We start from the raw sequence: 12090 nt of genomic DNA on the forward strand, positions 1-12090 counted from the left end.
CTACACCTAACACCAAGGCTGTCTAGGTCTTACTCACAGCTACACCTAACACCAAGGCTGTCTAGGTCTTACTCACAGCTACACCTAACACCAAGGCTGTCTAGGTCTTACTCACAGCTACACATAACACCAAGGCTGTCTAGGTCTTACTCACAGCTACACCTAACACCAAGGCTGTCTAGGTCTTACTCACAGCTACACCTAACACCAAGGCTGTCTAGGTCTTACTCACAGCTACACCTAACATCAAGGCTGTCTAGGTCTTCCTCACAGCTACACCTAACACCAAGACTGTCTAGGTCTTACTCACAGCTACACCTAACACCAATGTTGTCTAGGTCCTACTCACAGCTACATCTAACACCAAGGCTGTCTAGGTCTTACTCACAGCTACACCTAACACCAAGACTGTCTAGGTCTTACTCACAGCTACACCTAACACCAAGGCTGTCTAGGTCCTACTCACAGCTACACCTAACACCAAGGCTGTCTAGGTCTTACTCACAGCTACACCTAACACCAAGGCTGTCTAGGTCTTACTCACAGCTACACCTAACACCAAGGCTGTCTAGGTCTTACTCACAGCTACACCTAACACCAAGGCTGTCTAGGTCTTACTCACAGCTACACCTAACACCAAGGCTGTCTAGGTATTACTCACAGCTGCACCTAACACCAAGGCTGTCTAGGTCTTACTCACAGCTACACCTAACACCAAGGCTGTCTAGGTCTTACTCACAGCTACACCTAACACCAAGGCTGTCTAGGTCTTACTCACAGCTACACCTAACACCAAGGCTGTCTAGGTCTTACTCACAGCTACACCTAACACCAAGGCTGTCTAGGTATTACTCACAGCTACACCTAACACCAAGGCTGTCTAGGTCTTACTCACAGCTACACCTAACACCAAGGCTGTCTAGGTATTACTCACAGCTACACCTAACACCAAGGCTGTCTAGGTCTTACTCACAGCTACACCTAACACCAAGGCTGTCTAGGTCTTACTCACAGCTACACCTAACACCAAGGCTGTCTAGGTCTTACTCACAGCTACACCTAACACCAAGGCTGTCTAGGTCTTACTCACAGCTACACCTAACACCAAGGCTGTCTAGGTCCTACTCACAGCTACACCTAACACCAAGGCTGTCTAGGTCTTACTCACAGCTACACCTAACACCAAGGCTGTCTAGGTCTTACTCACAGCTACACCTAACACCAATGTTGTCTAGGTCCTACTCACAGCTACACCTAACACCAAGACTGTCTAGGTCTTACTGACAGCTACACCTAACACCAATGTTGTCTAGGTCCTACTCACAGCTACACCTAACACCAAGGCTGTCTAGGTCTTACTCACAGCTACACCTAACACCTAGGCTGTCTAGGTCTTTTCACAGCTACACCTAACACCAAGGCTGTCTAGGTACTACTCACAGCTACACCTAACACCTAGGCTGTCTAGGTCTTACTCACAGCTACACCTAACACCAAGGCTGTCTAGGTCTTTTCACAGCTACACCTAACACCAAGGCTGTCTAGGTCTTACTCACAGCTACACCTAACACCAAGGCTGTCTAGGTCTTACTCACAGCTACACCTAACACCAAGGCTGTCTAGGTACTACTCACAGCTACACCTAACACCAAGGCTGTCTAGGTCATACTCACAGCTACACCTAACACCAAGGCTGTCTAGGTATTACTCACAGCTACACCTAACACCAAGGCTGTCTAGGTACTACTCACAGCTACACCTAACACCAAGGCTGTCTAGGTACTACTCACAGCTACACCTAACACCAAGGCTGTCTAGGTCTTACTCACAGCTACACCTAACACCAAGGCTGTCTAGGTCTTACTCACAGCTACACCTAACACCAAGGCTGTCTAGGTCTTACTCACAGCTACACCTAACACCAAGGCTGACTAGGTCCTACTCACAGCTACACCTAACACCAAGGCTGTCTAGGTCTTACTCACAGCTACACCTAACACCAAGGCTGTCTAGGTCTTACTCACAGCTACACCTAACACCAAGGCTGACTAGGTCCTACTCACAGCTACACCTAACACCAAGACTGTCTAGGTCTTACTCACAGCTACACCTAACACCAAGGCTGTCTAGGTCTTACTCACAGCTACACCTAACACCAAGGCTGTCTAGGTACTACTCACAGCTACACCTAACACCAAGGCTGTCTAGGTCTTACTCACAGCTACACCTAACACCAAGGCTGTCTAGGTCCTACTCACAGCTACACCTAACACCAAGGCTGTCTAGGTCCTACTCACAGCTACACCTAACACCAAGGCTGTCTGGGTCTTAGACATTTCTATTTATATTACAGTTAACTTGGCACGCTCTAAATAAGACTGCTAGCTAATTTCTGACACAGGCTGTGTTTCATTCCCAGGACGGTCCCATGGTTGTTGGACTGGCTCCCCAAGACGCTAGTGACAGACTCATCATGTTTCAGGTGAGTACAGTGTGTATCTTCAAGAGAGGAATCTACAGTATATACTACTCTGAAGCACTTCATTTAAGTTGGTACATTCACAGAGGTTTTCATTCACATGTTCTATATATGCACTTATATGCACTTTACTGTACTCATTTCGTTTGGTCAGAATCACTTTGACAACCTGTTCCGTAAGTACATCACCTACACTGGTGGAGAGGAGCTGTTTGGCCTGCCTGTGACCCAACACCCTCAGCTGCTGGAGATCAGGAGACAGCTCACCCTCCTCCAGAAGCTCTATGGACTCTACAACAGTGTCATCGACACCGTCAACGGCTACTATGACATCCTCTGGGCCGACATCCACATAGACAGGATCAATAACGAACTTCTTGACTTCCAGACGCGGTAAGGAAACCAAACTACAACCCAGACCATGAGAGACATTTACACAGAACTCATTGATGAATAATCTCATTGAAGATTTACATTTCCAAAAGGAAGTTAGATGTTCGTGTTTTTTCACCCCCCATTTCCAGTTGTCGCAAGCTGCCCCGTGCCCTCAAAGAGTGGAAGGCATTCCTTGACCTGAAGAAAAGTATAGATGATTTCAACGAGTGTTGCCCCCTACTAGAACTGATGACCAACAAGTCCATGATGACGCGTCACTGGAAGAGGATCACCGAGGTGACAGGACACAGCTTCGAGGTGGAGACGGACACTTTCAAGCTGCGCAACATCATGGAAGCTCCGCTCCTCAAATGCAAAGAGGAAATTGAGGTGATTATGGATTTTAGTTGTTGCTGTTGTTGGTGCTGAATACCGGGAAGGAACCAGGTAATTGATTCTCTATAGCCGTAACTACCGGTACTCCACTCACCATAACTATTCTGTACTGTACATTGAGGCCAGAAAAAAAGGTTGTTTGACCTCAATGGGACAAGTTGGTTAAACAAAGGTAAAATAAAGATGAATGTTGTTTGAACTCCCGCTGGGCAGGATATTTGCATCAGTGCGGTGAAGGAGAGGGACATTGAGCAGAAACTGAAGCAGGTGATTGCTGAGTGGGACAACAAGACGTTCACCTTCGCCAACTTCAAGACGCGAGGGGAGCTGCTGCTGAGGGGCGACAGCACCGCTGAGATCATTACTAACATGGATGACAGCCTCATGGTGCTGGGATCACTCATGAGTAACAGGTTAGACTAGAGACCTACTGGAGGCACAAATGACTTAGCCTGGAAATCTAGACTGATTTCTGCTTTATGCTTGTTAACAATAGTGAAATGTAGCCTAATTCAGTCTTGATTTTGAGGCAACAAATGACCTGGGGGTTCGGAGTGATATATGATTTCTTCTCAATTTTTTATATTTCAGCACAGGAGGTTGGTGGGACCTTAATTGGGGAGAACGGGCTCGTGGTAATGACTGGAGCAGAATCAGTGGAATAGTATCAAACACATGGTTTACAGGTGTTTGATGCCATTCCATTTGCTCCGTTCCGGCAATTATTATGAGCCTCCTCAGCAGCCACTGTATTTCAGCATCCAGTTGACTTGTCATCTAGAGTTCAACAGTTGTGGTGTTGTGTTTAGACAGTTGTGTTTAGACTGGGGGTGCTTGGCATAAATGGTTTCAGCTGCATTGTACAGACTTTTAGTGTTGTTTGTGTACTGTATTAGTCAATGCTTGACCCAGATAATGACTTGGTGTTCCACAGGTACAACACGCCATTCAAGGCCCAGATCCAGAAATGGGTTCAGAACCTTTCCAATACCACTGACATCATAGAGAACTGGATGACTGTCCAGAACCTGTGGATCTACCTCGAGGCTGTGTTCGTGGGAGGGGACATAGCCAAACAGCTACCCAAGGTAAGAACCAATACATTGACTTTTCATCTGAAAACATATCTTTAACCTTATGCTATTAGCGATGGGGTTCCACAATTTCTTGAACTTTTACAGTGCCCTGGTTTTTCAGAAATCACTTTTTTGGGGGGAAAACCCAGGAACTTTTTGCAAACTTAGGAATGACAATCTAGTCTGAATCATCTGAATGACAGGAGGCGAAACGTTTCTCCAACATCGACAAGTCCTGGGTGAAGATCATGACGCGGGCCCATGAGATGCCCAACGTGGTGCAGTCATGTGTGGGGGACGAGACCATGGGACAGCTGCTGCCTCACCTGCTGGAACAACTGGAGATCTGTCAGAAGTCTCTCACCGGGTAAGTCTATCTGAATGTCTATCAGAAGTTTCTCACTAGGTAGGTCTGTCTGGAGGTCTGTCAGAAGTCTCTGGGTAAGTCTGCCTGGAGGTCTGTCAGAAGTCTCTGGGTAAGTCTGCCTGGAGGTCTGTCAGAAGTTTCTCACTAGGTAAGTCTGTCTGGAGGTCTGCCAAAAGTCTCTGGGTAAGTCTGCCTGGAGGTCTGTCAGAAGTCTCTGTGTAAGTCTGTCTGGAGGTCTGTCAGAAGTCTCTGTGTAAGTCTGTCTGGAGGTCTGTCAGAGGTCTCTGGGTAAGTCTGCCTGGAGGTCTGTCAGAAGTCTCTAGGTAAGTCTGTCTGGAGGTCTGTCAGAGGTCTCTGGGTAAGTCTGCCTGGAGGTCTGTCAGAAGTTTCTCACTAGGTAAGTCTGTCTGGAGGTCTGCCAAAAGTCTCTGGGTAAGTCTGCCTGGAGGTCTGTCAGAAGTCTATGTGTAAGTCTGCCTGGAGGTCTGTCAGAAGTCTCTGTGTAAGTCTGTCTGGAGGTCTGTCAGAGGTCTCTGGGTAAGTCTGCCTGGAGGTCTGTCAGAAGTCTCTGTGTAAGTCTGTCTGGAGGTCTGTCAGAAGTCTCTGTGTAAGTCTGTCTGGAGGTCTGTCAGAGGTCTCTGGGTAAGTCTGTCTGGAGGTCTGTCAGAAGTCTCTAGGTAAGTCTGTCTGGAGATCTGTCAGAAGTCTCTTGGTAAGTCTGTCTGGAGGTCTGTCAGAAGTCTCTGTGTAAGTCTGTCTGGAGGTCTGTCAGAGGTCTCTGGGTAAGTCTGTCTGGAGGTCTGTCAGAAGTCTCTCACTGGGTAGGCCTATACTTATACTTTGAATTTGTTTTAAATAGTTGAATTGAAAGTATTCATGTACCAGTATGACACCTTCCAAGTTTGCCTACGTTGTACATTGGTAACTTGATGATGTGTACTAAACTAGTAATATTTTCAAACCTTTTTTTTAGGGGTAGCTTTAATATTGCGGATAGATTGTAGCTTCTGGCTATCCAGTTTTCAACCCTTGGTTGATTGTGTGACTGACAGGTACTTGGAGAAGAAGCGTCTGCTGTTCCCTCGGTTCTTCTTTGTGTCTGACCCGGCCCTGCTGGAGATACTGGGCCAAGCCTCAGACTCCCACACCATCCAGGCCCACCTGCTCAACGTCTTTGACAACATTAAATGTGTCCGCTTTCATGACAAGGTACAGTAACGCACAGACAGACATATCATTTCTTTCTACAACTATCCCCATCAGGCCTCCTGATCAATTTACTTATTTGACTATTAGTAGTATCTGTCCTTCTGCAACAGTAACTAACCCAGATTCAGCAACATCAATAGTATCTGCTCTTCTGTCTCCACAGATGTACGACCGGATCCTGGCCATCTCGTCCAGGGAGGGGGAGACGGTAGAGCTGGATCGGCCGGTGACGGCGGAGGGGAACGTGGAGGTCTGGCTCAACGCCCTGCTGAAGGAATCGCAGAGGTCTCTTCATCTGGTCATCAGACAGGCTGCCCTGGCCATCCAGGACTCAGGCTTCCAGCTCATTGAGTTCCTGGACACTTTCCCTGCTCAGGTGGGGAGACATGGGATACATCCTAAATGCCACCTTATTACATAGTTCACTACTTTTGACCCAGGCCCTGTTCAAAAGTAGTGCACTATATAGGCTGCAATTTGTGACACAGTCCTGGTCTTGGGGTCATCATTCATTCTCTTTTATAATGTGATAGATTACCTTAACCTTGACCTTGGAGCAATGGCCTTGTAGTTAGACTTTCCCACGCCTATGTTTCATTACTCAATACCTGATCAGGGATTCCTGTTTTTCTGACATTATCCTCCATTATTGTATAACTGAAACTGATCTACACACTAGCCAAATTCCATACATTCCTGATTTTATACATTGTCCTGATTACAGTCCTGATTGATAGGAAGACATGGAAGCCAGGAAAGATGACTTTACGTTCTCTCATTGATGTCCTATCATGATGTCCTCTCTTCCTGACTCCATCAACCAGGTTGGTCTGCTGGGAGTCCAGATGATCTGGACCAGAGACTCAGAGGAGGCCCTGACCAACGCCCGCTACGACCGTAAGATCATGCCCAAGACCAACCAGTTCTTCCTGGAGCTTCTCAACACCCTGATAGACATGACCACTAAAGACCTGGCCTCAATGGAGCGGGCCAAGTATGAGACACTCATAACCATCCATGTTCACCAGAGGGACATCTTTGATGACCTGGTGAGTGGACTGGAATCACAAACTGACTCAGTGGCTAAAATAGTCCTTCAACCCCAAAGGTCCCTTTCAGTGTATAAACTTAAGGTAATAATTGCTGTTGTGTAACATATTTGTAAAACTTTTGGCAAACTGTTCCACCAAATATTTTCTGATTAGGGCATGATAGAGTCTGAGAATATCAATTTGAGTTTCCCCTGGTATTCAAATCACATTTGACAATTGGGGTTTTAGGAATTTCAGAGACTTTAGCAATGCTTTGTTTCCAGAATGGTTTCCCCCTGCTCTCCCCTCAGTGTCGGCTGCATATCAAAAGCCCTACAGAGTTTGAGTGGCTGAAGCAGTGTCGTTTCTACTTCAATGAGGACTCTGACAAGATGATCATCAACATCACTGACGTTGGCTTCATCTATCAGAATGAGTTCCTGGGCTGCACTGACAGACTGGTCATCACCCCTCTGACTGACAGGTAAGGACTAACTAGTCATCACCCCTCTGACTGACAGGTAAGGACTAACTAGTCATCACCCCTCTGACTGACAGGTAGGGACTAACTAGTCATCACCCCTCTGACTGACAGGTAGGGACTAACTAGTCATCACCCCTCTGACTGACAGGTAGGGACTAACTAGTCATCACCCCTCTGACTGACAGGTAGGGACTAACTAGTCATCACCCCTCTGACTGACAGGTAGGGACTAACTAGTCATCACCTCTCTGACTGACAGGTAGGGACTAACTAGTCATCACCCCTCTTACTGACTGGTAGTGACTAACTAGTCATCACCCCTCTGACTGACAGGTAGGGACTAACTAGTCATCACCCCTCTGACTGACAGGTAGGGACTAACTAGTCATCACCCCTCTCACTGACAGGTAGAGACTAACTAGTCATCACCCCTCTCACTGACAGGTAGGGACTAACTAGTCATCACCCCTCTGACTGACTGGTAGTGACTAACTAGTCATCACCCCTCTTACTGACTGGTAGTGACTAACTAGTCATCACCCCTCTGACTGACAGGTAGGGACTAACTAGTCATCACCCCTCTGACTGACAAGTAGGGACTAACTAGTCATCACCCCTCTGACTGACAGGTAGGGACTAACTAGTCATCACCCCTCTCACTGACAGGTAGAGACTAACTAGTCATCACCCCTCTCACTGATAGGTAGGGACTAACTAGTCATCACCCCTCTGACTGACTGGTAGTGACTAACTAGTCATCACCCCTCTGACTGACTGGTAGTGACTAACTAGTCATCACCCCTCTTACTGACAGGTAGTGACTAACTAGTCATCACCCCTCTCACTAACTGGTAGTGACTAACTAGTAATCACCCCTCTGACTGACTGGTAGTGACTAACTAGTCATCACCCCTCTTACTGACAGGTAGTGACTAACTAGTCATCACCCCTCTGACTGACAGGTAGGGACTAACTAGTCATCACCCCTCTGACTGACAGGTAGGGACTAACTAGCCATCACATCTCTTACTGACAGGTAGTGACTAACTAGCCTTCACATCTCTTACTGACAGGTAGGGACTAACTAGCCTTCACATCTTTTACTGACAGGTAGTGACTAACTAGCCTTCACATCTCTTACTGACAGGTAGTGACTAACTAGCCTTCACATCTCTTACTGACAGGTAGTGACTAACTAGTCATCACCCCTCTGACTGACAGGTAGTGACTAACTGGCCTTCACATCTTTTACTGACAGGTAGTGACTAACTAGCCATCACATCTCTTACTGACAGGTAGTGACTAACTAGCCTTCACATCTCTTACTGACAGGTAGTGACTAACTAGCCTTCACATCTCTTACTGACTGGTAGTGACTAACTAATCTTCACATCTCTTACTGACAGGTAGTGACTAACTAACCTTCACATCTCTTACTGACAGGTAGTGACTAACTAACCTTCACATCTCTTACTGACAGGTAGGGACTAACTAGCCTTCCCATCTCTTACTGACAGGTAGTGACTAACTAGCCTTCACATCTCTTACTGACAGGTAGTGACTAACTAATCTTCACATCTCTTACTGACAGGTAGTGACTAACTAATCTTCACATCTCTTACTGACAGGTAGGGACTAACTAGCCTTCACATCTCTTACTGACAGGTAGTGACTAACTAGCCTTCACATCTCTTACTGACAGGTAGTGACTAACTAATCTTCACATCTCTTACTGACAGGTTGTAACGGGTGTCCTCCTCCTCTTCAGACGAAGAGGAGGAGTAGGGATTTGAGGACCAAAATGCAGCGTTGGAGTTAGACATAATATTTATTCACAAGAACCAGACGAAGACGGAAAACTCTTGAACAAATTACAAAACAACAAACGAAGTAGACAGACCTGGACTACGAACTTACACGTAACGAAGAACGAACGAACAAGTACTGACTACAAACAAAACGAACTCACGATACAGTCCCGTATGGTGCAACAAACACTGACACAGGAAACAACCACCCACAACAATCAAAGTGAAAACACCTACCTTAATATGGCTCTCAATCAGAGGAAATGAAAACCACCTGCCTCTAATTGAGAGCCATATCAGGTCACCCTTAAACCAACACAGAAACACATAACATAGACTACCCACCCAAACTCACGCCCTGACCGTCAAACACATACAAAACAACAGAAAACAGGTCAGGAACGTGACACAGGTAGTGACTAACTAATCTTCACATCTCTTACTGACAGGTAGTGACTAACTAGCCTTCACATCTCTTACTGACAGGTAGTGACTAACTAGCCTTCACATCTCTTACTGACAGGTAGGGACTAACTGCCAGTACCATGGCCCAGCCAACTTTTTAGTGCCCACAAGTGTATGGTGTATCACATTGAATATCTTTGGGTGATTATCCTGGATGTACCATCTCCTTGGTGTGTGTTTGTCCCAGGTGCTACATCACACTGGCCCAGGCTCTGGGGATGAGTATGGGAGGAGCCCCGGCCGGCCCTGCAGGGACAGGGAAGACTGAGACCACTAAAGACATGGGCCGCTGCCTGGGGAAGTACGTGGTGGTCTTCAACTGCTCCGACCAGATGGACTTCAGAGGACTGGGGAGGATCTTTAAAGGTAGGAGCTTCTACTCATATTGCCTGGTCCCAAATACATTTGTGCTCTCTTGCCAACTCCTGTGCCATTTGCATGGAAATGACCATAGGAGATGGATATCCAGTACAAACAAAACGTATATGATTTGTGGCGATTATAGGCTATATAAGATGTCACTCATATTACTGTGAAGAGAATGATGATCTCAACCTGAACCTAATGAACAGTGTAATGTTGTGTGTCTTTGTGTTGATTTGCAGGTCAGGCTCTTGGGGTTGTTTTGAATGAGGAGTTTAATGTGAAGAGTGATGTGTAATGTTGTGTTGATTGACAGGCCTAGCCCAGTCGGGCTCTTGGGGCTGTTTCGATGAGTTCAACCGTATCGACCTATCAGTTCTCTCCGTGGCGGCCCAGCAGATCGCCATCGTGCTTACCTGCAAGAAGGAGCGCCGCAAGAACTTCCTCTTCACCGACGGAGACAACGTGGAAATGAATCCCGAATTCGGCATCTTCCTGACTATGGTTATTATTATTAGCAGTCTATAAACTACTCACTGTAGAAACCCCTTCACAAACACGTTGTCAAGTAGAGCTTCATTTAAAGTACTTCTGAAAGGAATAGTGAATTCTTGTCTCAAAGAAGATTAACTGAAACTAGTCCAAATCAGACAAGGTTTATTATTACTTTGAGGATGTTAGTCATAGACTCTGTTTAGCTTTTTATTCTTAACAGACTCACCTGGTTAAATAAAGATTTGATTAATAAATGTTTTTGCCCCAATCAGAACCCGGGCTACGCAGGTCGTCAGGAGCTCCCAGAGAACCTGAAGATCAACTTCCGCTCGGTGGCCATGATGGTCCCAGACCGTCAGATCATCATCCGGGTCAAGCTGGCCAGCTGTGGCTTCATAGACAACATAGAGCTGGCCAGGAAGTTCTTCACCCTCTACAAACTGTGTGAGGAGCAGCTCTCCAAGCAGGTCAGCTATGAAATGAAATGTAACTACTGTAGATATTTCAATGAGAGCTGAACATGCAATCAAGTAAACAAGTAAACAATCAAGTTAAGTGAAAGGTTATTTAAAGTGTATCATCAAAGTCTCAAATCACTTTAGAGGGAATTAATATACCACATGTCAGGTGGATGGATTATCTTGGCAAAGGAGAAATGCTCACTAACAGGGATGTAAACACATTTGTGCACAAATTTGAGAGAAATGCATTTTTTTTTGGTGTATGAACAATTTCTGGGATCTTTTATTTCAGCTCAGGAAACATAGAACCAACACTTTACATGTTGCGTTCATATTTTTTGTTCAGTATAAAAACAACTTAACTGCCCAGGTGTTGATTATGATCTTTGTGTAGTTCATAGTTCTATTTCCATACAGTCCATGTTGGGTTCACTCTGTTTTTAAGGTGCATTATGACTTTGGACTGCGAAACATTTTGTCAGTTCTGCGGACACTGGGGGCGGTGAAACGAGCGAACCCCAACGACACAGAATCTACCATCGTCATGAGGGTTCTCAGAGATATGAACCTGTCCAAGCTGGTGAGTACAGTCACTCAGATATACAGGACATTCTCCTCGAAATCAACTGCTATTCTCCTCGAAATCAACTGCCATTTTAGAAAAGCCATTTTTTTAAGCAGCATTAAGTGTTACAGATTGTTATTTTTTCATATACTATTCTGTAATACATGAATAATGATTTCATCTTCAGTAAGGTGCAACATAACAGAAGTGGCATCATGGTTAACTTCACTGACATAATACTATATGTGTTAACAGATAGATGAAGATGAACCGTTGTTCCTCAGCCTGATAGAGGACCTCTTCCCTGGGATCCAGCTGGATAAAGCAGGCTACTCAGAGCTGGAGACAGCTATCGACAAACAGGTGAGAGGACATTTTATATAACATAATCCCTTTACATTAAGTTTGAAAATGTTCCATGTCACTCTGAAGTCTATCAACTATAAAAATAATTTACCCAATAAATTACTGGGAGTGCGACTCTCTTTATTTTTATAGTTTAAGGTTTATTCGCCG

General features: G+C 45.7%; 1 protein-coding gene across 2 annotated transcripts in view; it reads left to right on the plus strand.

Moving 5' to 3' along the window:
* LOC120047665 (dynein heavy chain 5, axonemal-like) overlaps positions 1 to 12090 on the plus strand; it is a 57888-nt gene that overhangs the window by 17471 nt on the left and 28327 nt on the right. For both annotated transcript variants that reach the window (XM_038993213.1, XM_038993214.1), the window contains exons 25-39: positions 2420 to 2482; positions 2634 to 2872; positions 3004 to 3244; positions 3464 to 3663; positions 4185 to 4338; positions 4530 to 4693; positions 5746 to 5902; positions 6066 to 6278; positions 6727 to 6951; positions 7245 to 7417; positions 9878 to 10056; positions 10370 to 10557; positions 10821 to 11015; positions 11455 to 11589; positions 11830 to 11937. In XM_038993213.1, the coding sequence (XP_038849141.1) occupies positions 2420 to 2482; positions 2634 to 2872; positions 3004 to 3244; positions 3464 to 3663; positions 4185 to 4338; positions 4530 to 4693; positions 5746 to 5902; positions 6066 to 6278; positions 6727 to 6951; positions 7245 to 7417; positions 9878 to 10056; positions 10370 to 10557; positions 10821 to 11015; positions 11455 to 11589; positions 11830 to 11937 (2634 nt within the window). The remainder of the gene's footprint in view (positions 1 to 2419; positions 2483 to 2633; positions 2873 to 3003; positions 3245 to 3463; positions 3664 to 4184; positions 4339 to 4529; positions 4694 to 5745; positions 5903 to 6065; positions 6279 to 6726; positions 6952 to 7244; positions 7418 to 9877; positions 10057 to 10369; positions 10558 to 10820; positions 11016 to 11454; positions 11590 to 11829; positions 11938 to 12090) is intronic.

Source organism: Salvelinus namaycush, chromosome 5 (genome assembly GCF_016432855.1).
Source record: "Salvelinus namaycush isolate Seneca chromosome 5, SaNama_1.0, whole genome shotgun sequence".
NCBI classification, from domain to species: domain Eukaryota; kingdom Metazoa; phylum Chordata; class Actinopteri; order Salmoniformes; family Salmonidae; genus Salvelinus; species Salvelinus namaycush.